Raw genomic sequence first — 23,624 nt, 5'->3', positions numbered from 1 at the left:
ACAAATTCTTCTTGTTGCTTAAGACTGAACCACAGCATGTGAAATCTGAAGTTACACAGTGAACTTCTGAGTGCTCCTCTCCTCACTCAGCAGTCTCCTTGTACACAAATTTATATATCCTGGGTGCTGCATGTTCCATGGCTTTGGTTCTAGTTAAGATTTTCATAAACTCCAGGTTCAGGAAACTTTGTATTTAGGACTCTGGCTCACTCATTGTAAACTCAAACATTTATGAACTCCTAAATCAGTGTCCCACAGCATTTTCTCCTGTTTTCTGAAGCTATGAGCTCTATCCAAACAATAAAATAAAAATTCTAAGCTTCTGTCAGAAGGTGAGATAATTTCTTGCATTCTATGGCAGAGAAATCAGACAGCTGGCATTTTAAAAGTTTATTTAGGATTTATAGTTAAATTTAATTCTATTTAATCAAGCAACCAGTTTATGACAACCTGCAGGATTCATAAATCACTAGGTCTGTTGTTATTTGGCTTAGTTGTACCACCATAATGACAATGAAGGCTACAGCTTAAGGTCTGAAATATCAGAATAAAAAAAAAAGAGAAGTAGTTGTAAATGTATGGTCCTGACTACTTCTTAGGTGCTACCCCACAAGTATAAAATCTGTATTGGGATTGGGTTCATGAGAGACACAAAAGCACTTCACAGACTGGGCGGCAAAGTGCAGAACTTCTAGAGGGACAATTGAGTTTGGGATGCAAAATATTTCTTCCCACACAAATTCCTGAAACCCCTCTAGTTGTTAGAGAAGAAAATCCACAGACCACTGGCAACTTGAGAAAACAAACATGAAAACTCACATCAAGTATTTCCTTGTTGGCTTTTGGTGATGTAGCCTCTCTCAACTCTTTAATGGCAACAGGAATTTTAACCTTCTCTCCTTCTGGGATCCAAAGTCCCTACCAAAAAGAAATACAGAGGGTTATTCAGCCTCATACCTAACAGGTTAATTCTCACAGTTACATATATATTTTACATCTTCTGAGTAGACTTAAATATTCTGAGCAATAGAAAGACATGGCAGACAACAAAAGTATGCAAAAAAATGTGTCTTGTGGGTATTACCAAATTCCTGTTAATGGGGTGGTACTTCTTTTTCAGTCACCTCTACCATACTTTCTTGAAAAAACATGTTCATTACTATGCCTCTGTAAGTAGCCCAAGAGAAGCATAAAGAACAACATTTGTGGATGGAAATCTAACTAATTAGAGCTTCACAGCAACTACATGTGCAAAACCTTGCCACTTCCAATTTATAAATCACGGGATGAAAATAATTAGCATTTTCTCATTAAAACCAGATGGCACCTGTGCTGTACAAATAATCCAGCCATACACATGCAGTGGCAGGGAAGTCTGTGTCCCACTAGTGCAGTGCTCTACATCTGAATTGTCAGGAGGCCATTTAGGTGGCAGGTCAGCAGTGTGGCACTGGGAGGACGTGCTCCTGAAACCCCCAGCAGTGCAGATGCACATCTTTTTGTGCCCCTGAAGTTCCTAATCATAGCTGGAAGCCTGATTTGGAATATAGAGCTTTATAAAGAAATATGGAAATCTACAGTTAATGGAAAAGCCTGAAACACATATCCTGAATAAAAGGAGGAACTTAATGAAGAAGCATAGAGGATAAACAAACACCAAGAGAAAAAATAACTTGTGAACCCACACAGCTGAAGGTGTGCAGACGCTTTCACACATCTGAACCAGTTCTAATGAAAGAAAGATTGAACGTTATAAAAAGAAGATCCCAGATGACACAGAAAAATGGTTTTGCACTGAGCTAACCACAATGCATTTATTTTTCTTCTTAATATTTACAGTGGGGTGTATCTGACTATGGTAAGTTTTAGGTCATGATCTTTGTTCTCCAGGTTCATTAGTATGACTTTGGCAACATTTTATGTAAACCTGCTCCTGTTAGCCAATTTCTAACAAAACTAATGATGATTGAATAATCTCTCTACCCCTCAATGGATAGATACATCTGTAAAATCTAGTTTAAAGAAAAAAATCTACACAATGATTGAAGCTCCCAATTCTTGCTTTGTTTGGGTGGCTTCTGCAGGAGGGTGCAGGATGAAAAGGGAATAGAAAAACAATGATCTTACCTTATAAACAGTGCCAAAAGCTCCAGAGCCTAAAACTTTGACCTTTTTAAATTCTGTTTCCTTTAGAATTCTCAGATGAGCCTGGTTTGGTGCCTCTCCACTCGGTGTCAGTGGTTCAACAAGCTGGCGCAGAGAGAAGATAATGTTAGAAGGTTACACAGTCTGGAAGGTTGAACACTTTGGGGAAGCAAATAAATCCTTCATTTAAAATAATGAACATTTGATTCCATGTGAAGTTTTTGGGAGGATAGCTCTGCTCTGACTTGCAGGAATAAATACCTGCTCCAAAAATCAAGCATGGAGTGGCAGCTGCCATTTTGAAGGAGAATGAAGGGATACCTCTTCTCAAATGGAGGCTATGACTTCAAAGCCTTGAAATACATGGCATGAAAAATCATGTAATTACCACAGATGCTAAAGGAGATTATTTTTGTTTTGAACTTGTGAATAAATTATTAAAATGTTTAAAATAATGGGCAAGAATCACCTGGAACCTTTCATGTCTGGTCTTGTTTAACTGGATAAAATTCCCAGGGTACCAGTTGTTCCCTCAGATCACACAGTGTACAAGCAGCAATTGAAACTCTGACAGTGGTTCTTTCCTCAAAAAAAAGGATGTTGAATTGCCTATTGATTTTTTCAAAATTTTATCTTAGCCTTATTGCAAACAGTGGTAATGCCCTCCAAAGTTATTTAATTCTTTTATGCTGCATAAGTCAGCTTTTTCCTCATGTTATTTGTTTTGCTTTTTCTTCAAATGAAACCATATTTAGCTAGATTCAATCTGATTTTAGAGGACCAGCACCTTCTCAGTCGTGATGAAATATCCTCATTTTGAGGAGTCCAGAGGGTACAATATGACCTGAGCAGAAATTGAACTCTACTATCACAACTGCAGAATACAGCAGTATGTAAAATATAGTTTCATAGTGCAATGAAAAACAAGCCAGCTTATCTTTTTCTTCTTTTTTTCTTTTTCAAGGATATTAGCAGCTGACTCTGCAAAGCTGGCAAGTATAGAACGAAGCTACAATTGGGATTTTAGCAGAATGTTAAAAACAATTGGCTAATTTACTAGAACCAGACTAGAAAGAGAAGGGGGCTAACCACAAAAGAGCAGCTTCCACACAGGTTTAGGAATTTTGCTGTATATGAGGTATCCAGAGGGTGATGCTGTAATGCACACAAAAACAAAGAGCAGTGCAGAAACCTTGTTCATGCCCAACAGGGTGAACCATTCACTTTGATGGCTTTGTGGGCTTTTTGTGCTAAAACCAAACCAAAGACAAGACACAAACACTTCCTCAATTCCTTTCCCTCCTCTCCTTTTTTTTCCACAGGATCAAGGGGGAAATACTTTCAAAAGCACCCCAATCTGCCAGAGGAGCCCCAAGGCTTGTCTGGAGGGACACACGATTTGAGGCTGAAGGTCTACACAAGAAGGTAGTACGGATCAGCAAACACATTGCACCTCAACCTGAAGGTGTAGTTTTTTCTGGGCAGACAATCTCAATGACTTTCCTTGGGATTGAGACATCCAAATCCCTTAAATATTTTGCAAATGATACTCAGAGGGATCAGATTTGAGATTGGGAAGGTGTTAGGTGCATGCCGCTCCTTTCCTGAGTGGCGTGGCAACGCCGGATTCCCCATCCCAGGGGATGGGTGAGCTACAAGGGTGCAGGACACAGATGCAGGGTGCTTTAATCCTCTGGCACAAGGAGCAGGCCCCAGTGGGCCAGGTGGATCAGGGTGCTGGCAGTGCTCACCTCCCTCTCCTGCAGCAGGCGGCGCAGCGTGCGCTTCCGGACGATGTGGCGTCTGCGCAGGTACAGGCCGATGCCCAGGCCCACCACCACCAGGCACAGGAGCCCTCCCACAACACCCGCTGCGATGGACGGGATCTTGGAGCTGCAGCACAGCAGGGCACACAGAAAGAGAAAAAGATTCTTAGGTGTTAGACTTTAAAGAAGCCCTAGAGAGGTTGAAGGAAGCCTTATGTTTTGATCAGACTCCGGATGCCCACATAAGCCTATTTGACATTTCAGATTTCTTGGGCACCTATATTTCTAAGTTCCTCATCCAGTAATCTGTCCAAAGTGGTGCTTAATTTCAATCAGGGCTTCAACCACAAGTCTTCATTCTTCCCTCAAACTCATAATTGGAACTGATCCTCATAGCTTAAGTGTGGGGATTTCTTCTCCCTCCAACAAACCCACCTCTTGGGATCTTTTGGTGGTCACTGCAACCCTGAGAGATGTTAAAAGTCTCTTTCCCAGCCCAAGCACTTGAAGAATGAGTTGGAGCTCTTCAGTTCTTGGTCTCAAGGTTGTTTATTGAGTCTTATCTATAAAAAATTTTCTCCTGTCCTGCCGAGGTCTGTCTAGCAGGACAGTTCCACACACTCTGCCTGCCCCCGGAGCAGTGTTATGTCTTTATACTAAAAACTACGTATACAACGTTTATAATTACTTTCCAGTACCTATCACCTAAGTTAGATGGTGAGCTTCTACTCTAGACCAATCAGTAAGTGCCAACATCATAGCAGAAGATGGAGGCCAAGAAGAAGAAGAAGAAGAAAGGCTGGCCACACCCAGATCCCTCCATCTTGCCTCCTGAACTCCCATTCTAGAAACCCCACAATCTACTTTTTCACCCTGTGATAACTTCACTATTATTCTACTTAAACTGTTGTAGCTTGCTGATCTTCATATAAGGTTGGTAATTTCTTCCATGGGTCATAAACAAAACCACAGGTGTTTTGGGCTCCGTGCCTGGGCTTCTGAGCCCCCTGGCAGGCGTCTTGGCCATCCTGGACAGCCAGAGGGATGTCCTGGGTTCCCACACCCACCAAGCACATGAGCATCAGATCTGTGATGCCTATGTGTGCCAGCTGTGAGCAGCCCATGTGTGATCAGAGACATGAAGCATGTGGAGAGAAGGCCTCTCAGAAAGGCATCCACGGGTGTGATACCAGCAATGCAGCTGATATCCCCCCATTATTGTGGGGGGAAGGGGGCATGCTGTAAGGGTCACAGTGAATGTCAGATCATCAGTCTTCCTTACAAGTACAAATGATGTCTGAAGCCAGGTGTTGTGTACCATTCCCACTGTAAAGACAGATTGCTGCCTCTTTATTAAAGCTTGGGTAATTGCAAATTTAAGTTGAAAAGAAAAACCTGTTTTCCGCGGTTGTTTTTTGGTCTGTACTTAGAGATTCTTCCCAGCATTTTTCTAGGTCGCCCCAGGGATTACTATTAAATACAGTCACTTTTTAACAGTACTTCTGGGCTGAATTTATCTTGCCATAGCATGACTTTTTGGCCAGAAACTAAATCCCTCTCTCTCTCAGTCAGGCTGTTTGCTTGTTGCATGACCTTGAGCACATCATGAAGCCAAGAAGTGTGATATAAGATCTAGTCTGAGTGTGATGAATGAGAATCCAACTGGACACACAGTATTTGGAGATGTTCAGATCACAGGGCTGGAAAAGACCCTCTGCATCTCTCAGTCTCCTGCAACACAGGTAACTATATCAATCCTAAATATAGCTCTCTCTGCCCTTAATCCTTCCTTTTTCCATCCCTTCCTTTTATTCTTCAGTAAAAGATCCCTGGTCTCACCTTGACAAAAATTGTAGGCAGAACAAGATTTTGAAGTCTTGAACCAGTAGCAGTGTTTCTCAGTTCTTTAAACCATTTTTATAGCTCTGAGCCTGCTTTACACTGTCACTTCCCTGTGAACAGCTGAAGACTTTAGTCCCAGCCCTGCAATGTCCACTGTGGAAATGTAAACACACACACACATTCCTTACAGCTCTGCCATTAATTGTAGCAGATGAAATACTCACCCATTTGGACAGCCTTCAAGACCTGGCCCTTTGCACCTGTAAAAACAAATGAATGTTACAAACATTGTAGCTCTGGCCTACATACTCCTGTAATTCAAACTAAGCAGAGAGCTACTGATTTGAAAGTTTGTGTTTCAGAACAGTCCAAGTGTTAACATAGGAATTTATAATAGTCATACACTCCATTAAATATCAGTCAACAACCTTGCTCCAGAATCTTTTATCTAGAGAAATAGGTATGCTGCATACTCAGTTTAAAGAATGCTTTAAAACAATTTTTTGGCATGTGGTAGAAGTGGGGGAGTATATAGATACACAAAATTCATGGATTCCCTATCTCTGTGCAGAGCCCAGGGCTGAATGTGGAGGAGGGCAGAAGTGGCCTCCTCCTCCTACACGGACAGGAATACATGTGGAAACATGTCATTGCAGACCCTCCTGCATAATCCTTGTTTCCTGATAAGGTAAAGAACTAAATTTCCAGACTTTCTATTTCAATGGAAAACTGGGGTAGCAGATACATGGACTTCCATCAAAAAATGGGACTTGACAGCACTCTCTTGGGCTACAGCTTGTTGGCATGTGTCCATGGTATTTTTCCTTTAGAATCCAAAGTCTTATGTTACTGGTAATATAAACAGGTACAGTCATTATCCAGGGAGCCAGGAACTCTACTATCAAGTCATTCACCCTCCATTTGAGTTTAAAATGCTCAAATTTTTGGCAGCGCAGTGCAAAAAAACCCCACAGATGAAAACAGTGACGGCGTTCACTTGATGGTCTAATGAGTGTGAGAGGCACAGTGCATTCCCCAAGAGCTGCTGGGCTATAAGATGTATGCTCTTCATGGGAATTGTGGTCTTTGTGGTGTCTGCTGAGGAAGGAGAGCATTACTGAGAGGCTGACATCACCTCTAGAAAACAGAGCACAGAAAAGGATTAAAGTCCAGTTTGTGGTATCCGCTCCCTGCGCTGACTTCAAGAAAATGGATCATCCCAAAACAATTACAGAGGAGGTCAAATAGGGGGTAAAAAGTGAGCCCATGCCAGGAAAACTGCTCTGGAATCCCTCTCACTGACAGAAGGAACCAAAAAATTTCAAAATGCCAGGTAGAGTTGTAGATCTCCCATAACTTGGACTAGGTCTGGGGAAGGAAGAGGTGAAGCAACTACTCATTTTATTGGGTTTTAGTTTGTTTGTTTGTTTGTTTGTTTTCATTACTTGGATCTTCCCTTGTGTATTTGTCTTGTTTCTGGGCCAACACAGTGCTCCAAGACCCAGCATCTGGAAGGTCTTGTAAGGTCACTGGGCTCCCATGCAAGAATGTGCATCCTGGTGTCCTGGACATGCTGGAAGTGCTGTGCATGCCAATTCCCGGATTCCGGGTCCTCAGCCTTGTTAGCTTTCCTACCAGCACACAGCTTGCTTTGTTTGCTCAGTTGTGTAACTAAGCACAGAGAGGCTGCACATGCAGAGCAGGGCCACCAGCTTGCTTATCATCACATGGGGCAGATCTTGCCTTGGGCTTCTCTCTTCAGGTGCTCAATTGAAAACTGACCTAGGACTCCAGACCTCATCCAGCCATGGTCTACCTCCTGAACAACAAAACATGTGCAGCTGCTCTTGGTAAGAATGAGAAATTAGAAGACCTCACCTAATTTCAGAATATGACTTCTGTCCCTCAAAGTATCTCCTTCTCAAAATTCTGGTTTGCCATGCTACTTTAAGACAGCAAATTCTCTACGTGCTTCCTAACAGCAAACAAAACTGGCTGAGGGGATTGTAGCTAGAGTCTGAGGAATGACTGACCAGTTCCTCTCTTACACATCAAAGTAAGTAGAGGCAGGAGAACTGTAGATTTTTATCAGTTCCCTTTCTTTTCCCACACAAATCCATCAATATCAAGTCTTGTAGGATAAAGTAAAAAGGTGTTTGGGAAGAAATAGAGAGATCAGCTTGTGCTTTTCAAATCCCACTTGGTTTTCTGATTAATTTCACAAGTCAGAGAAGAAACAAAGTCCATAAGAATTATCCCTCCAGGGCTATATATAACTATCTTTCTTGTGGAATTTTATGATGACACCCTACATAAGTAACCCAGATTTTATGGAATCTAAACAATCACGTTTTCCATTCCTGAGTAATTTTTCTTCTGCTTACGGAAACCAAAATGACAAATGTGACCTTATGTTATGAAGTAACTCAAGATCTTATGGATATATGAGAAGAATATAACAGCAGTTGTAGTCTTTGATATATTTCTCTACTTATTGGAAAATTAACAGCTCCTGAAAACTACTTCATCCTGAACTGCACATTTTACCTGTCTATGTAAATATTATTGGTCCCTGTGCAGACACAGCTGTTTATTTCCTAAATCCATCAAAGTTTTAACAAGTTTCTCCTTGACCTATAGTTCCTAATTTGATGTAATATAGTCAAGTTGTTATGATTGATGGCCTTTCAGAGGGGACTCACACTGTAACAGCCTAAGTTACTTCACATCATAAAATAATGGAAAACCATTTTGAAGTTGTTTTAAACTTTAGAAAAATTGTATTTTGTCCTTTCTTTCTAAGCAACCTTCCAAGAGTGACAAAGGCATAGAATTTGTGCTGTGCTTCTGCAGCCTTCCCTCTCAGATCCCCTAGCCACTTTCTCATTTCCCCCCAAAATCCCTTAGCATTTAAAATGAAGACTGGTGAGACACAGTGTTGATAGCAACTGTGGATGGAGGCAGGATGTGCCAGCCAGTGGCACTGGCTACAGTGGTAGCTTCTTCTCCTTGTTCATCTACTCCAGCGGCTGTGTCTGAGTTTATTTCCTGTACTCTGTGAGACTGGCAAGGGAAAACCAAATCCTTCAACACTGACCAGATTAATTAAGATGATGGGTGTCTTTAACTGATGAGCATATGGGGTAATTCCAGGGCTTTTGAGATGTTGCTTTCTTTATTTTAGCATATAATTCTCAGCTGCACTAGAAGCATGGCAAAAGCAAGCTCATGTACAAAATTCTCAAGAGAATACAGGAGAACTGGGAGAAAAGGGGTCTTTTGAGCTAAGCAGGAGAAAGCATCCTTCATTCTGTTTCCTAATGAAGGCTGAAAAATGGACTCAGCAAAGAAAATGAGACTCAAAGGGATTCTTCATGGCATTGCAAAAGAAGCAATGTAAAAAAAGTATGCATACCTAAAGTGAGAAAATGAAATTCCTGACAAAACGCAGCTGGGAAGAGAAGTCTTTTAGTCGAAGCTTCTTCAAATAAGGAAAACAGAGAGAGATCCTGGGAACCCTTGCTTGCATGACTACTGAAGTCAGCACACTTAATCATGCTGATAAGATTTTGTGGGCTCTAGCCGTGAAATTGGACAGGGACAGAAATGAAGTTGTTGTTTCTTGTCATGCAGGAATTGCTGAGACTGTGGTTTCTAAGGATGCAAAAGCTTTGTGAGACAGATGTTTTCCACCCACTGCTGAACAGATCCATTCCCACAGCAAAATGAGGGAAAGGCGTGAAGAGAAATGGCATTGCTGATGGATTGCCTTCAGAGGGACAATGCTGTGGCTGACTGCATGTTCCTACATTATAACCCTGACACTGGCTCCCTACTCATCCATGGCCACAGATGTCTCATCTGTAGAGCAAATACTGCAACACTACCTCCTTCTAGCTCTCTTGAGCCCTTCAGGGACACAGCCTATTTCATCTGACACATTTGGGCATCAATTTGACTTGGGCTATTGAGCATGTTCACAATGTAACTGATGCAAACTCAGCCCGGCTCTTTCATGTGAAAGATGAAATTGATACTACTTTTTATGTTCTGCCTTAATAACACAGGGCCAAATACACTGAGGCATATGTTGGGTAACCCTCATTTTTAAAAAGTCTCCTTACTGTAACCTCATCTCCTGTCTGACTCTTGTGGTTCCCTCATCCATTTCTAAAGCAAGGCAGGAATCGACTTCTCTGATCAATTCTGCTTGGGGAACTTGCTTGTGCACCAAGAGCCACTGTGTGGCTTGTTTTACATCCCTGACTGGCAAATTATGTTCTCCAAATCTGCATTAGAGTCTAGTGTTTGATCTCACTACTGAGGCTGCACAGTGAAAAAAAAAGCCTTGTTCAGCTGTGGTTACTCATTACACTATTCCACAAATCAGCTGTATTTCCATGTGGCCAGTTAGAAGGAGGATATCAGACCACTGTGGCCAGTTTGTTCAGTAAGGACTACTGAAGTAATTAATAAAGAGCAACCTTATTATGATCCCTTTTCAACTGAGGAAATTTCTTCCTGGGCTAGCAGTGGGAAGCCCTGATCAGCCTTGTGTGTGACTATAGGAAAAGCAAGGGCCATAGCTGTAAACCGTGGCAAATCCAGCAGGCTGGTATAGCTACTGTCTGAAATCCATTGCACTGAATTTCACTATGAGCACTGGAAAGGGCTGTGACTTGCCCTCTGATGAAGGGAGTGATTCCACCCTTCATCTCCTTTTTCCCATGAAGGTGGGGAGCTGGCAGCTGGATTAGCTAATATACATTGTGATGGTTGGTTTGCGTATGTTACAATTCCTCTCTCGCAACATTTATTATAGGCATATTATAGAAGAATTTTGGATCAGACAAATTTGCAGAGTGAAAAGCAGAGGCCTGTGAAGGAAAATATATCAAACATGGGCTGGCTTTTTATTCTGGAAACATCACAGTCCAATAACCAGCTCTCAAACCCTAAAACCTTTTCCTGTGCATCCCATGTCTTTTGTAGGTTGGAAATCAGAAGAGAAGACCATTATTACTTGTGATGTAGATTAAACAGATCAATTTACAACTTGTTACTGGTTGCAGTTTAAGCTGTCCCCAAATGAGGAAAAAATGGCTCATAGAGATTGCATTTACTGTGACTTCTGTTAAAAAACCCACACTCACAAGGCTTTAAAATCAGACCAAGTGCTAGCATATGGAAAGAAGGAAAAAAAGAAAATTACTGAGTTACCCCACTGGGATTTCCCTCCTGAAAGTTGAAAGGTGCACAGAAAAACGGGCCCTGGGAACCCAGCATCCACCAGATGTCACTGATGTTCCTCTCAAAACCAGAGGACACAGCAACAAGCCAGGTGGGAGAAAAAGGGTGCATCACTGGTGGTTGAGTCCTGTAAAATTCTTTCAAGTTATCAAACAAGCCTGTTTCAAACCTCTTAAACTAAATTTTTTTCTTTCCTTCTGCATAAAGACAAAGTACTACTGACCTTTTCCTACTTTCAAAGTTTGCCACACTGTGCTTACATTAACTATGCTCTCCTGACCTCTCTGGCTCCCTGCTAGTTCTCCTCAGTGGTTTGACATGGGACCATCAGGAGGAGAAGGAGCTCAAGCCAAGCTGTTTCTCTTTTTCTTTTCTCCCCTGTCACCATTCAGTCCCAGGATTTACTCACCCCCGGGTGCAGTTTGGATGGCAGAGCTGGCAAACATTATTCGCATCAGCATATTTCCAGACCAGGGTGTCATTCTCACCCAGAACCCCGGCTGGGCAGGATTTCACACAGTGGGGGCCATCTATAAAGTGGGCACACTTCATGCAATTGTCAGGGCCCTGCAGAGAAAAACAGCTTGTTTATAATGCCCTTACATCAGCCTATTCAGGAGGGAATTCAGAAGACAAATCTAAATGCCTTTTATTCCTGGAAGTTTTCAGCATTGTCTGGTTTTATTACCTTGCTACCTGATATTCTTGCAAGCAATTGCTCTTGCAGGATGGACCATACAAAAGACAGTCCCTGTTGCTTAAAGCTAGTATTTTCTTGCATTATAAAGCTAATATTTCTTGCATGATAATGTTGCTTCTTTTTCACCTCTGCTTTCTGCCTGGTTGGAAAACGTGCGTTTTGCATTTTAAATGGGGAAGAATTTAATGACACCTTGATAAAGGGTCAGCTGAAAAGCAGACAGCTGGTTGCTACCTGGTGAACCTCCTGTCACATAATTTAAAACTGTGGATATAGACCTCCTGATACCTCCCTGAAAAACTGGAATCAAATCATTATTTTTCTGGTTTCTCAGCACAGGTTCTTTCCTCTGTTAGGAAGAAGCATAGGATGATGAAGGCAACCCAAGGAGTCCATGCTTTTTTTTTTTTTTTTTGTTCCACTTTGAAAAGCACTTAATTTGTATTTTGTATTTAAAGGCATTGCCTTCAGCCATTTTTGCCAGAACTGTTTTTATTAAGATTGTAACAGCACCGTGAATGACCTAAATATTTTAAAGCTGGGGAACCAGCAATTGTGGGTCAAATTCTACTGTGGAGAAAAAACAGACCAGATCCATAGTGCTGGTTGCAGTGGGACAAAAGTAAGACACGTTATAGGAAGATTATTTTAATCACTGTAATGTCTAAGGTCCACTATAATAGACTGATTACTAGATGCTAGGCAAATATGGAACAGGAGGTCAGTGCCTGAAGGAGTTTGTAATGTAAATAACATCCTTGAGGCCATGGTGCTAGGAGGGAGGATGCAAATGCTTCACATTACTGAGCAGTGACTGCTCAAACTGATGATGGGTGTCCTTGTTCTTGACAGGACAGGGTTAATTTTTGCAGCAGCCAGGAGGGGCATGGCTAGAGCATGGGGGCTATTCTGTACCCCTTCATGTATACATCCTTCCCCCAGGGGCAGGGGGAAGGAGTTTCTTCTGGGGAGAAGGGGTTCTTTCTGGTTGAGCAATCATGACAGAGGGAACAGTGGGGTAACGCTGGTTCTGAGCAATTATGTGAGTATCCTTCATCTTTCTTGTACGCTGTTACTAATGCTGCTGCTGTTACTGCTCCCTTCCTTATCTCATTGCTGTTTCCAGTAAATTGCTCTTGTCTCAACCCATGATTTTCCCCTCTTATGCCTCCAGTTCTCCTCTCCAGCCTGCCACAGGGGAAGGGGGAAGGGAGTGAGTGAGTGGCTTGTCATTTGGAGAGTCTCAGTGGGAGTACTCAATTGGGGAGTTCCTAAACCTTCAACAATGAGCAAGGGTCAAACACTCAGACAGGGTCAGTGCTGGTGGTGGCAAGAGGTGCTTAAAGATTTGGGCTAAATAACACAGAGGTGGACCTGTGAGAACTGGACTTTTTTGCAATTAAGATCTGAGTTTGATCTAATGTGTTCACACCAACTTGGAAGTTGAGTGGTTACACATTACTCAAATTTTTGCCATATTTGCCAAAGTAAGTATTTTTCAAAAACTACAAATTTTAATATTTTAAAGAATATTAAAGTCTCTACAATGTCTGTGACTGTGGATTACCTGTCAGAAAACAAGCCTAACACCCTGAGGTTTCCCATCCTGCCCCCTTGCCCCAAGATCTTGACTTCTAACCCCCCCCATTCTCTGCTTCACCTCAAATAGGATTAAAATGAGACCTCAGGATTATCTGAACATGGGAAATACAGATTAATATGTGATCTGGGGCTCAGGTTTGCTAAGATAAATCTGCTCTTACAGGTCCAGTGCAGGTTGCATTGTACATGGTGGAGTTTTGCACCAGGCACTCAGGGTGGCAGGGGAGGCACTTGGAGTCCTTTTCAAACTCTCTTGGCTCCCTGGAAAACAGCAACAAACAAAGAGAAACAATTAAACCTCAGAAATAATAGCAAGTGATAAATTGTGGTCTTCTCTCCTTTTCTAGACTTTTCCACATTAGATTGAGATGATGATGGTACTGAGACAGGAGGAGGGACCCTCTTGGCTACACCAGTAGCACTTGCTCAGTGCGACCAGGAGGATGTAAGAGTAAGGGAAATTTGGTTGACAGTGAAGCACATGGCACTCCAGATTGCACATTACAAATTAGTTTACTTTCCCTTTGAAGCTAATGTCACAGAATACTCACAACCATTTCTAGAGGCTTTTAAATGGTAGTGATGCAAAGAGATCAGCAAAAACAGTTCAAGTGATTCCAAGGCTACAAATAATAATTAGGAAAGTTAAACAGCAAGGCACTGATAATTAAATTCATGTCCTCTCTACAACACACAATGAATCATTAAAATATGAAAGTTGGGAACAGATGGTTTTAATAGCAATAAAGCTGTTCCACTTCAAGTAATGGTGTTATTAATTAAACTAAATCTACCCATCATTTGACACAAAATAATGCCCTGATCTGCCCTTCAGGTTATAATAGCTGCTAGAGGGAATTCACTCAACAAAAAAAAGACAGCTGCTAAACTGCAAACCACTAGAGAAATACAAACATCAGAGGCATTAGCACCCTGACAAGTACTTGCTCAATACTCAGGAGCTTTAAAAGTCAGACTTTGTAATTTTGCTGTTAGACATGCCTTTTCCATCTACATCACCTGTTGAATTGACACACAAGGCAGCAATATTTTTTCCATGTTCTGAGTGAGGCTGAGGCAACAATTTTGTCTGAAATTGCTGCTCTCATTTTCAGATGAAAGTTCATTATCCCTTCAACTTTGCAAACCGCAAGGGTGAGCTGCTCATCTGAGCAAATATAAGAGGAAAGAAATCTACCAAGCAGTGAAGCCCTGGCTCTGGGGATGACTGAGCTCCTAGAGATTCTAAATGGCTCTGGCTCTCACACAGTGTACTCGACATGACAGCCACAGACTGAGCTTTAAACTCCTCCAGATAGTCTCCTTGTGGGCTTAAGGGGATGTTTTCTTAGCAGTCACCATGTCAGGAGCAAACTCCTAACCAGTACTGAATGGGGAAGGAGAGGTACCTTAGCTAGGTATTGTGTTCACACAGCATCTCTGCAAGCTGGGGCAATCCCATGCAACCAGAGATCCATCTTCTTGCTTTCCTTCCAGCTACAACACATTCTGAAAACCAGAATCCCCATACCATCACCAAAAGCTGCAGCACCCCTGAGACGCCTTACCCTTGCAGGATGTTGCACTGTTTCACACATTCTTTCTGACGATCAAAAAACCTGCAGGAGAAGCAGTGGAAGGGCCCTGGGCCCCAGCAGCCTACATCTGAGCACAGGGGGTCACAAACATGCTTGGCAGCAGCTGAGAGAGACAGAGGGACAAGAAAAGACATGAATGTCAAGGAGGTAAGAGAGAGGTCAAACTCTCCATTCTCACTCCAGCTGACCAACCCCTTTCCCCAGCCTGTTCCAAAGCAGATATGAATGGTTCTGGTAGAGTGGAAGAGGAGTAATCACTCTTCTCTAAATCCCAAAGCCTGAAATTGAGTGATTTCTGGCCATTCAAAATAAGAATGATATCCTCTGTGACAGCTTAACAGATGTATAATAAAGTTAAGTCAGGCTGAGGGAGCTGGGGATGTCCACCGTGGGGAAAAGACAGCTCAGGAGAAACATTATTGGGGCTTTTTTGTACTTGAAGGGCACTTTTAACAACTTTTTAACAAAGTCTGTAGTGACAGGAAAAATGCTTTTAAACAGAAAGAGTAGATAGATTTATAGATACAATGAAGACATAGTTGCAATGTGGTGAGACACTGAGTTGCATAGGGAATTGGTGGATGCCTAATCCCTCAAAGATCAGGGTCAGATTGGATGGGGCCCTGAGCAACCTGGTCTAGTGAGAGACATCAGTGCCCACAGCACAGGGCCTACGTGACCTTTAAAGGTTCCTTCTCACCTGAACAATTCTGTATTTCTATGACAAATTTCTAAAATACAACAAATTCATATTCTGCAAAAAGAAATAGATTTTGGCCCAGGGAGCACTGCAGTCAACAGCAGTATGGTTGAACAACAGCTTCAACCTTGTTAAAAAAGGCCAGGTTTAGGAGTTAGCTTTTGTGTCCTTCAAGTGACGTGCCTTCACTATATTCATAGTAATGAAGAAGCTCCTGATTTGCTGGACACCACAGTCCACATTTTGGTGGGAAGGAAAAAAAATCCCACTTTTCCCTCACCACTTTCATTAAAGCAGTATCACTGAAGAATTTTGTAGCCATAGGAACATGGAAAAAAAAGCCTTGCTTGAATCATGAAAATGCAAGCTTACTTTTGAATTTCAGCTTTGATGGTGAGCAGGAATGCAGCACTCACTTACCACACTCTTTTTTATCCCTGTTCTGTAAAATCTTCGTTTTCTGGCTCTCAGTTGCAAACAGGCTGTACCAGTCCATGGTGTCAGCATAGCAGAGGTTCTTGTTTCTCATAATGGCAACATCTCCATCACTTATTTCCTTGAGGGAGCGCAGGCCTAGGGACTGTATTTTCAAGTTAACAACGGCAAGGGAATACTGGCCACTAAAACGGAGAGGGACAAATAGAAAAAACATGGAAGAAAGGTAATTAGCAAGCAGGATGTACTCAGCATGTTTTTCTTCTAGTTGTCAAATGCATCCTGCTGTGAACTGCATTTTCTTCAAGCAAGGTTCTGCTCAGCCTTCTAAACTTAATGCCACATACATGCCATGCCTTTAATGTAACAACTGCAATACTCACATCTGGTTTTGCAAGGGTTTTTTGAGCTAAAACTGTCAGGACACACGTGTTCTGAAAAGTAAATGAAGTTGTAGGTTGTAGGTTTACCTACAATGGTTGTAGGTAAAGCAGCTATTACTTTGTTCTTGTCCACCAAGTCACTCTTCCTTCTGGGGCAAGCCTAGGAGGGGACTTGGAAGCATTGCTGATGTCTGCACTGCTTGGCAGCCTCCATCCACGACTGCCCAGCTACCTCAAATCCCAAAGTGTTCCTGATCACATCATGACTTACCCCAGACTGTAAAGAGCATTTTCTGTCCTGCTTGTGCTTGCAGGATGGTGGGGGAAACCCTGGTCCTGAAAGCAGGCTGAGGGCAGCCCTCCATACATGGCACAGAGCTGAGGGTCTTCCCTCCCAGGGCACATGATCTATGCTGCAGAGATGGTGCTCTACTCCTTGCAGGGTTTGCCCCATTTTGCATCAGTTTTGGGACACCTGAGTCTCACACTGCTTGCAACCTTGGTTTGCTCAGACAAGAGCAGCCCAAAACAGGGTTTCTCTTAGAGTGGCTGTGGCACATGATTTACTTACTGCTGCTTTGTTCTGCCTCGTATAATCTCCAGATTTTCGAAAGCATAGAGATCAGTAGCATTCTCAGGCCAGGCTTGAATCAACAAAAATCCTGCAAGAGGAAAAGAAGATTAAAAAATAACCATAATGGAAATAAACTCACCGTTAGTACTGGCAGCAGAACCTTCTTCTTTAGCAAATCCTGCACCAGGAGAAGGCACTTGTACTTTCCCTATGCTTATCTGAAGGACCATCTCAAAGTCTAACATGACATTTTAGGGAGCAAGGAGATATTTTTAAACCCTGTTTAATAAACAGTTTACTTCTTAGCCCACCATGAGGGCTTAGGAGTGCAACAGAGTGTGTTGGTGAGCTGCACATCCTGCCACACCGAGTCACCAGCAATGATAGCTCCTGCCAGCAGATACCCTGGCTGGGAGGCTGCAGGCTCTGGATCTGTGGGAGAAAGGCAGCACCCCATCCCCTTTTTCAGCTGACCTCAGGGAAGAGGGAAACTGAAAAGCAGGAACAGAGCAGAGTAGTGGATTTTTTGAGGCAAACAGAATTCCCACTCAGCTGAGGTGTTTGGGAGGAAGGGGAGAATTTGGAAAATTGCAGGCTGCTGTATGAAGCTCTGCAGTTAGTCATTGCTGCCCTGAAGGGAGCCGCACAGGTGAGAGAGAAACAAAAGGAGAACTGGAGTCATGCCTGTAGACCCAGCCCCAATGTTACATTCATTGCATAATGGGCTGAACACAATTACTTTTAATTGATACTTGGTGCAAGCCGGTGGCTGAGTGCTCTGCTGGCTGCCTTGTGCTCATGGAGACACATTCACCCCAAGGAAGAGCTCATCAGGCTGGAGAGGGTGTCTCCATAAGGATGACGCAAGCCCCTGAGCACGCTTCCCTAAGGAGCTGCTGAAAGGCTTTCCACAAATAGAAACAGACTTGGCTTTTTTTAGCTGGAGTGGCACGCCTCTGCATCACCACACGCTTCTTGGGTGGCTGGGGATCTCCACTGCTTTTACTCTTCTCTAGGGCTGACAGTTCAGCAGAAGGGATGATCTGGCCAAACCATACACCTTGGATGGAAGATCACTATGGGTTATGTGGGCGTAATGCTGGCAATGTGCTGCTGACCACCTTGGTTAAGAGTGACCCTTGTTAGCTCAGAGACAACAAACGCTTTGCATGCACTTCTCTTCATTTGCTTAAAAAATTTCCCTCCTTCCCATTTGTGTTTTTGGCAGTATCAGTCAAAAAACACCTCAGCTTAAATTCACTGCTAACCTGATATTTCTTTGACTGTTTTGAAGACATCCAATTTCTTGGGATCCAAAGGTAGGGTCTTTGTGAAGGCATCACTGAAACAAACAGAATGAGAAATTGGGAAAAGAACAGCTTAGCCTGGATTTCCCCTAGCTTTTTCCTTTCAGTTCTTGTTGGCCAGGAGGTAACTCACCCTAGAAATGCAACTGGGAGAATGCTGACGTCCCCATTGATCTTGGTACAGTTTTTGAAGGAGTCGATATTTGTGGCATTTATGGAGAGGATCCCTTTAAGTTCACCTATTCCAATGCCATTGCACACTGTTAAAGGAGAGATACAAAAGTTAGGGGGGACAAAAGTGCAGCCCAGTCACATGGCAGGGTAGAAATGTGAAGGTGCTCCAAGTTCAGAAAGAATTCCTGTATGGTCAAACTGACCACTCTAAGATGGGTTTCATAGGTCTTTTGCCTATTTTTGCTTTTCAGAAAGTGTCACAGGATAACTGCTTCCTGCTTGCCCAGCTGTGCAGCTCTCATCTGAGCATCTCTGCACACAGGCTCTGGCACATTCCCTTCTCTCTTTGTCCCATTTCCATTCTCCTTGATGAGACACTGGGAAGGACAAATGGAGGAGAAGGTTGATGTGCAAGATATACATGAACACAACACACAATTTTATCTACTGTACTTGTGGTGTATCCCTCCTGGAAAGCATTCTCCACAGTCATGCTTCCTGATCAAACCTCTTGTCACATCCCCAAACTATTACTGGACCTGATTTATATTGAATTTGCACTTAACTAATATCAGAACTCCCTCCACTAGTAAGTTCTCTATCATCCCAAAGCTTCACTGGTTTATTCCATGCTTTTTTTACCTTTGCTGCATAGCCCATCACACTTTTTACACTTCCGAACACCATTTTCTTCCACTTCGTAAGTGTCAGCGTTGCAGGAGCGAACACAGGAGCCGTGGTCTGTCACCACGTAGTTGTCTGGGAAAAAAAAGGATACAAAGGTGGCTGAAATACAAGAGGGATGCTTTGAGGGCCAGACAAGCACTTCAAGACTGGTAAGGAAAAAGGGACTTGAGCTTTTGGCACACTCAGGAAAGTACAGGCATTAACCATGATCATCACAAACATCATTTGAAGGTAGATGAACATACAGTGCTATCATCATTTTACAGGGAGAGGAATGGTCACAGAGGGATGAAACAACATTAAAGTCTTGATGGATTAAAAAAATACAGAAATGGAACAGCAAGAAAGGAAAAGCAAGAATCTGTAGAGAAAACAAGGATCACAGGCCTTCAGATGGAGTGTTAAAATCAATTACTTTTTAACAGTCCTAATTAAGAACCAGTTAAGAGTTAATAATGCTCTGGCAATCCATAGCATTGATCCCATAAAGCCATTGTTTTAATGGTTTTTAGAAGATGCTTCTCTCTTCACTAAGAGAAAAATTTTCAGAAATTAAAATGCAAAGATTAAAAACCAGGCAAGGTGATGGATGCAGACTGTTTCAAGAGGCTCACTTTGTCACCTGTTCCCACAGAAAGAGAACAAGTGCTTTTTAACCTGACCACAAAACAGAAGGATGACATAGGACCCTTCCCCCTTTTCTCCATGCCCCACCTCCTCTGGGGCTGCAACCTGAAATGAACTTACGTGGACATTCCTTGACACAAGTGGCTCCGAAGCTGTATTTTCCTTCAGGGTTCACATCCATCTGGTAAGTGGTGGGGTTATACAGGACCAATGGGGGACATGTATCCTTGCACGTAGCATCATCCCGAAACTTGCGGCACGCCTGTCATGGAACAACAGCACCTGTTAAACTGCCTTTTCCTTAAAAAGTGACAGTGATTTCACATTAGGTCTTCAAAACAGTCTGATGGCCTCCTCTGCTTCCTGCTTAGCTCTAATGGAAACCCCAAGCAGCTACAGGGATGGTCCCTCAGGCTTTGAGGTTGAAAGGTTGCTTCAGGCTGGGCAAAGGAGTTCAGTATTTTTTTTTTTAAAGAAACCATGAGCTTTTCTTTTTCTGAGCAAGAAACCTTGGCACTCTGGTGGGGAGCTGCTGGGTTTCACGTGGGAACAGGAGCAAATCTGCATGCCTTAGACAGAAAAATTTTCCCTTACAAGCAGCAACCAGATCAAGACAAACTGTACTTTTCTTGGCCAGTTTTTAATAACCTAAATCAAATCAAGTCCTTTCCTGCCAATTACTGACTTTTATGGCTAAATGTTAAACTCAAGCCATTATATTTGGCTGCAGGTAATGAACAATTTAGCAGGCATTTATGAAGGGCAAGTTGGTTCTTCCAATCTAAATCTGCATTAAATTAATAATGACTCCCTTTTTCCCTTTCTTCTCCCCTGGCTTTCCAGATGAGAAACAGTAACTGTGTGAGCCAGTAAGGAGATCATAGCCATCTTAAAAGAAAACCAGGAATAGAGGTAACAACAATAAAATCCAGGTTGGACAATTTCTGTGGTGATTACTGAGATGTCACTGAATTTTCAATGGAGTGTAGTGCAAACATGGGGAAGAGTTAAAACCACAGCATGCACCAAACCCCTGGAACTCTTGTGGAAAAGCATTGAGACCTTTATTCCCTAAAGAAGCTCCATTTGTTTCTTCTCTCTTCACTGCCCCAGGGCTCCCCAAATACAGTGCTTTTGTGGCAAGTCAAAAGCAGAAAGGGAAACCCAGATTTCACTCGTGAAGTTCGGTGAAATGCAAAGAAATGAAGATCCATCACTTCTTTACTTCCCTTACAAGTTCTTGCTTTGGTAAACCAAGATTACTACTGACTAGTGCTAAGGACCACAAGGCAAAGCTGTGCTGGCCCAGATAACCATGGGGACACTTGTGGGCCTGTTCGTGTGGGGAAGTTGCCCACAGCAAACACTTGGATGTTCTGCAGCAACGCTGAGCTCACTGGGCAGTCAAAGGCACTAACACTGGTTTGGAACACACTAGGAAGGTCCATGGGCAGAGTCAGTAAACACCAGCCCAGGGTGCTGTGAAGGTCATGTCATCTTCCCTCCCAACAGCCACCCACGCAGGGAAGCCCTGGAGCACCCTCCAGGTCAGCATCTCTCAGGAGGCCTTCTGGGGCTGCAGAAGGCTAGAGCACATGCAGCTGAAAGCCCTGCTTGCTGTGTCAGGGACTGAGGCCATTGTGGTGGTGGTGCAGCATCATTACCAGGCAGTCACTCTCCCGAGGCCCGGTGCAGCCTGCGGCACATTGGTTGTGGCAGCAGTCGCTGGGCACCTTCCCCCTGCACCGACCGGAGCACTGCTGAGCACAGATGACTTTTGTTACTGGAAGATACAAGAAAAAATGAAAAACATCAGCTGTGCTTGCTATAATGAGATCAAGAAATATGGAGAAAAGGTCTGGTGCAGGTTCTGTGCTAGATTTTCCTCATGGGACGTTCTGTCCTCATTTAAGGCCAAAGTTTGGGAGGGGTGAGAGAGAGTGTGGGTGGTGGTAAGAAGGGGTCATGTTCAGCCTGTAATTATCTTGGCTCTTATGAGGTGCTAAGAACTCTGATCCCAGCCAGGAAATATGTCCTGCTTAGAAAGAACAACCCGGTTGCACCAATGCCTAGACCAAGTAAAACTGTGACAGAGTCATTGCATCCTATAGCTGGGCAACAGAGACATGGAGACATCTGTCTCCATTTCATTGAGAAAATTTACTATTATGGTGCTAACTTTGGGAAAAATAATGTGACAGAATTGCCAGGACTCTGTACTATAACTAGAAATTATACATTGTAGGTGTAGTTTCTACACCTACAATGCTGTAAAACATCCCTTTAATGCACTAAAATATTTCCAAAATTTTCAGAGATAGGGGAGACTCACTCAGCAAGCAGATTTCATATGCACATTGAATTATTTTTCTTTAATGTTCAAATCCTTGGCCAAATTTTATCTTCATTACCAAACTCCCTCAGGGTTTGCACCAGTGTAACAACCCAAAGCAAAGAACTGGCCCTGGTCCAGCTTTTTGCAGAAAAGCAAAAACTGCCTGAAACATTTTGTTGAGAATTGGGAAAGCTTCTTCATTTGAATATCAAAGCAGAGAAAATGATCATCAGAACAATTTTAAAAAATCCCACAAATGAATGGCTAGCATGTTTTTGTACCAGAGACCCAAAATGGGATTGTTTGTTCTCTTAAAAAAAATAAAATTACTGATCCATGAAGCATGGCATAAGGTGCCAGAAGAACCTGATGGCTACTGTGCTTCATACAGCATCCTGAGCATTTCAGCTGTGCACTGTGCTAACTGTTATCAACTTCACAGTTGGCACAAATGAGTTACAATATTATCAGAAATTCCTGTAAGTCTGAAAACCATGGTTGTTAATTAACAGAAAATTATTTCAAAAAATAGCCAGCTACAGGGTATATAACGGTGATTTTTTTCAAAAACATATATTCTTTTTCCATTACACAGTTCTGCATCCAAAGTGTATTATTTTATTTTTTCTTGTAGGCCTATAAGCAAGGTTGGATATTTTCAAGGAAAAATATTATTTCCACAGTATGCATTAGTTTCTCTGATAGCAACTCCTCCATTCAATGAGAAACAGGGGAATAAAAGGCATATTGTTCTACATGAACAGCATTTTGATACAATTTTTTCATAAGAATTAGCAGGGGAATAGAGCACCTCATCACTTTGATAACTACTGACTAGAGTTTCCTGCTGGAAATATACATTATATCAAACATTTTTGCTTCATATAGAGAATCCCACGTTCATTTCCAGAAGAAAAAGACATATCCCCCAAACATTCCCACATATGGCAATGTGGGATACATTTTCAATTGGCCAGAGTCTCAAATGCCTGGAGAGGTGAGCAAGAGCCCGCAAAAGATTTTGTTTCATGCACTCCTGATTGCAGTGAGGGTTTGTAAATGCTGGAAGCTTGCAGGGCTGAGACCTGAGGTTTCGCAAGGTCCTGGGACAGCTGTGCAGCCTCAGCTGCAGGAACCAGCCCAGGAAGGGCTTTGTATGCACAGCCACTGTGCACCCGAGAGCCAAACTGCAGAGCCAGCTGACAAAAACTGAAGCATGCCCTAAGTGAAGACAGGAAAGGTATACACTCCTCTCTCCTCAAGCTCTAACTCATACAAATGTGGTGTGATATTTGCAGACAAAAAACTTAGGTTCAGGTGACTATTTGCAATGGAAAACTGAATGTAGAATGTTGCTTCCATTTGCATTATGTCTAGATCAGCCGTTTTTCCACTGAACTTTTCACAAAACAAGACCCAGTGTATTTCCCCACTTTTTAGAGAAAAAAAAAAAAGCAGTCAAACAAATTGCCATGGTGCTCCTCCTCAACCTTTACTTT

The 23,624-nt window shown here is 42.6% G+C and overlaps 1 protein-coding gene across 3 annotated transcripts in view; it reads right to left on the bottom strand.

Moving 5' to 3' along the window:
* Positions 1 to 23,624, bottom strand: part of EGFR (epidermal growth factor receptor) — a 157,405-nt gene that overhangs the window by 21,337 nt on the left and 112,444 nt on the right. For all 3 annotated transcript variants that reach the window (XM_063158030.1, XM_063158027.1, XM_063158034.1), the window contains exons 6-19: positions 21,455 to 21,573; positions 19,911 to 20,052; positions 19,119 to 19,235; positions 18,436 to 18,562; positions 18,264 to 18,337; positions 16,993 to 17,083; positions 16,024 to 16,223; positions 14,874 to 15,006; positions 13,467 to 13,566; positions 11,413 to 11,570; positions 5,978 to 6,013; positions 3,897 to 4,038; positions 2,128 to 2,250; positions 820 to 918 (exon numbers count right to left, since the gene is read on the bottom strand). In XM_063158030.1, the coding sequence (XP_063014100.1) occupies positions 820 to 918; positions 2,128 to 2,250; positions 3,897 to 4,038; positions 5,978 to 6,013; positions 11,413 to 11,570; positions 13,467 to 13,566; positions 14,874 to 15,006; positions 16,024 to 16,223; positions 16,993 to 17,083; positions 18,264 to 18,337; positions 18,436 to 18,562; positions 19,119 to 19,235; positions 19,911 to 20,052; positions 21,455 to 21,573 (1,661 nt within the window). The remainder of the gene's footprint in view (positions 1 to 819; positions 919 to 2,127; positions 2,251 to 3,896; positions 4,039 to 5,977; positions 6,014 to 11,412; positions 11,571 to 13,466; positions 13,567 to 14,873; positions 15,007 to 16,023; positions 16,224 to 16,992; positions 17,084 to 18,263; positions 18,338 to 18,435; positions 18,563 to 19,118; positions 19,236 to 19,910; positions 20,053 to 21,454; positions 21,574 to 23,624) is intronic.

The sequence above is a fragment of the Melospiza melodia genome, chromosome 1 (assembly GCF_035770615.1).
Source record: "Melospiza melodia melodia isolate bMelMel2 chromosome 1, bMelMel2.pri, whole genome shotgun sequence".
Lineage (NCBI taxonomy): Eukaryota > Metazoa > Chordata > Aves > Passeriformes > Passerellidae > Melospiza > Melospiza melodia.
Note: the sequence above shows the minus strand (reverse complement) of the source record. Positions and strands in the feature narration are given on the sequence as shown.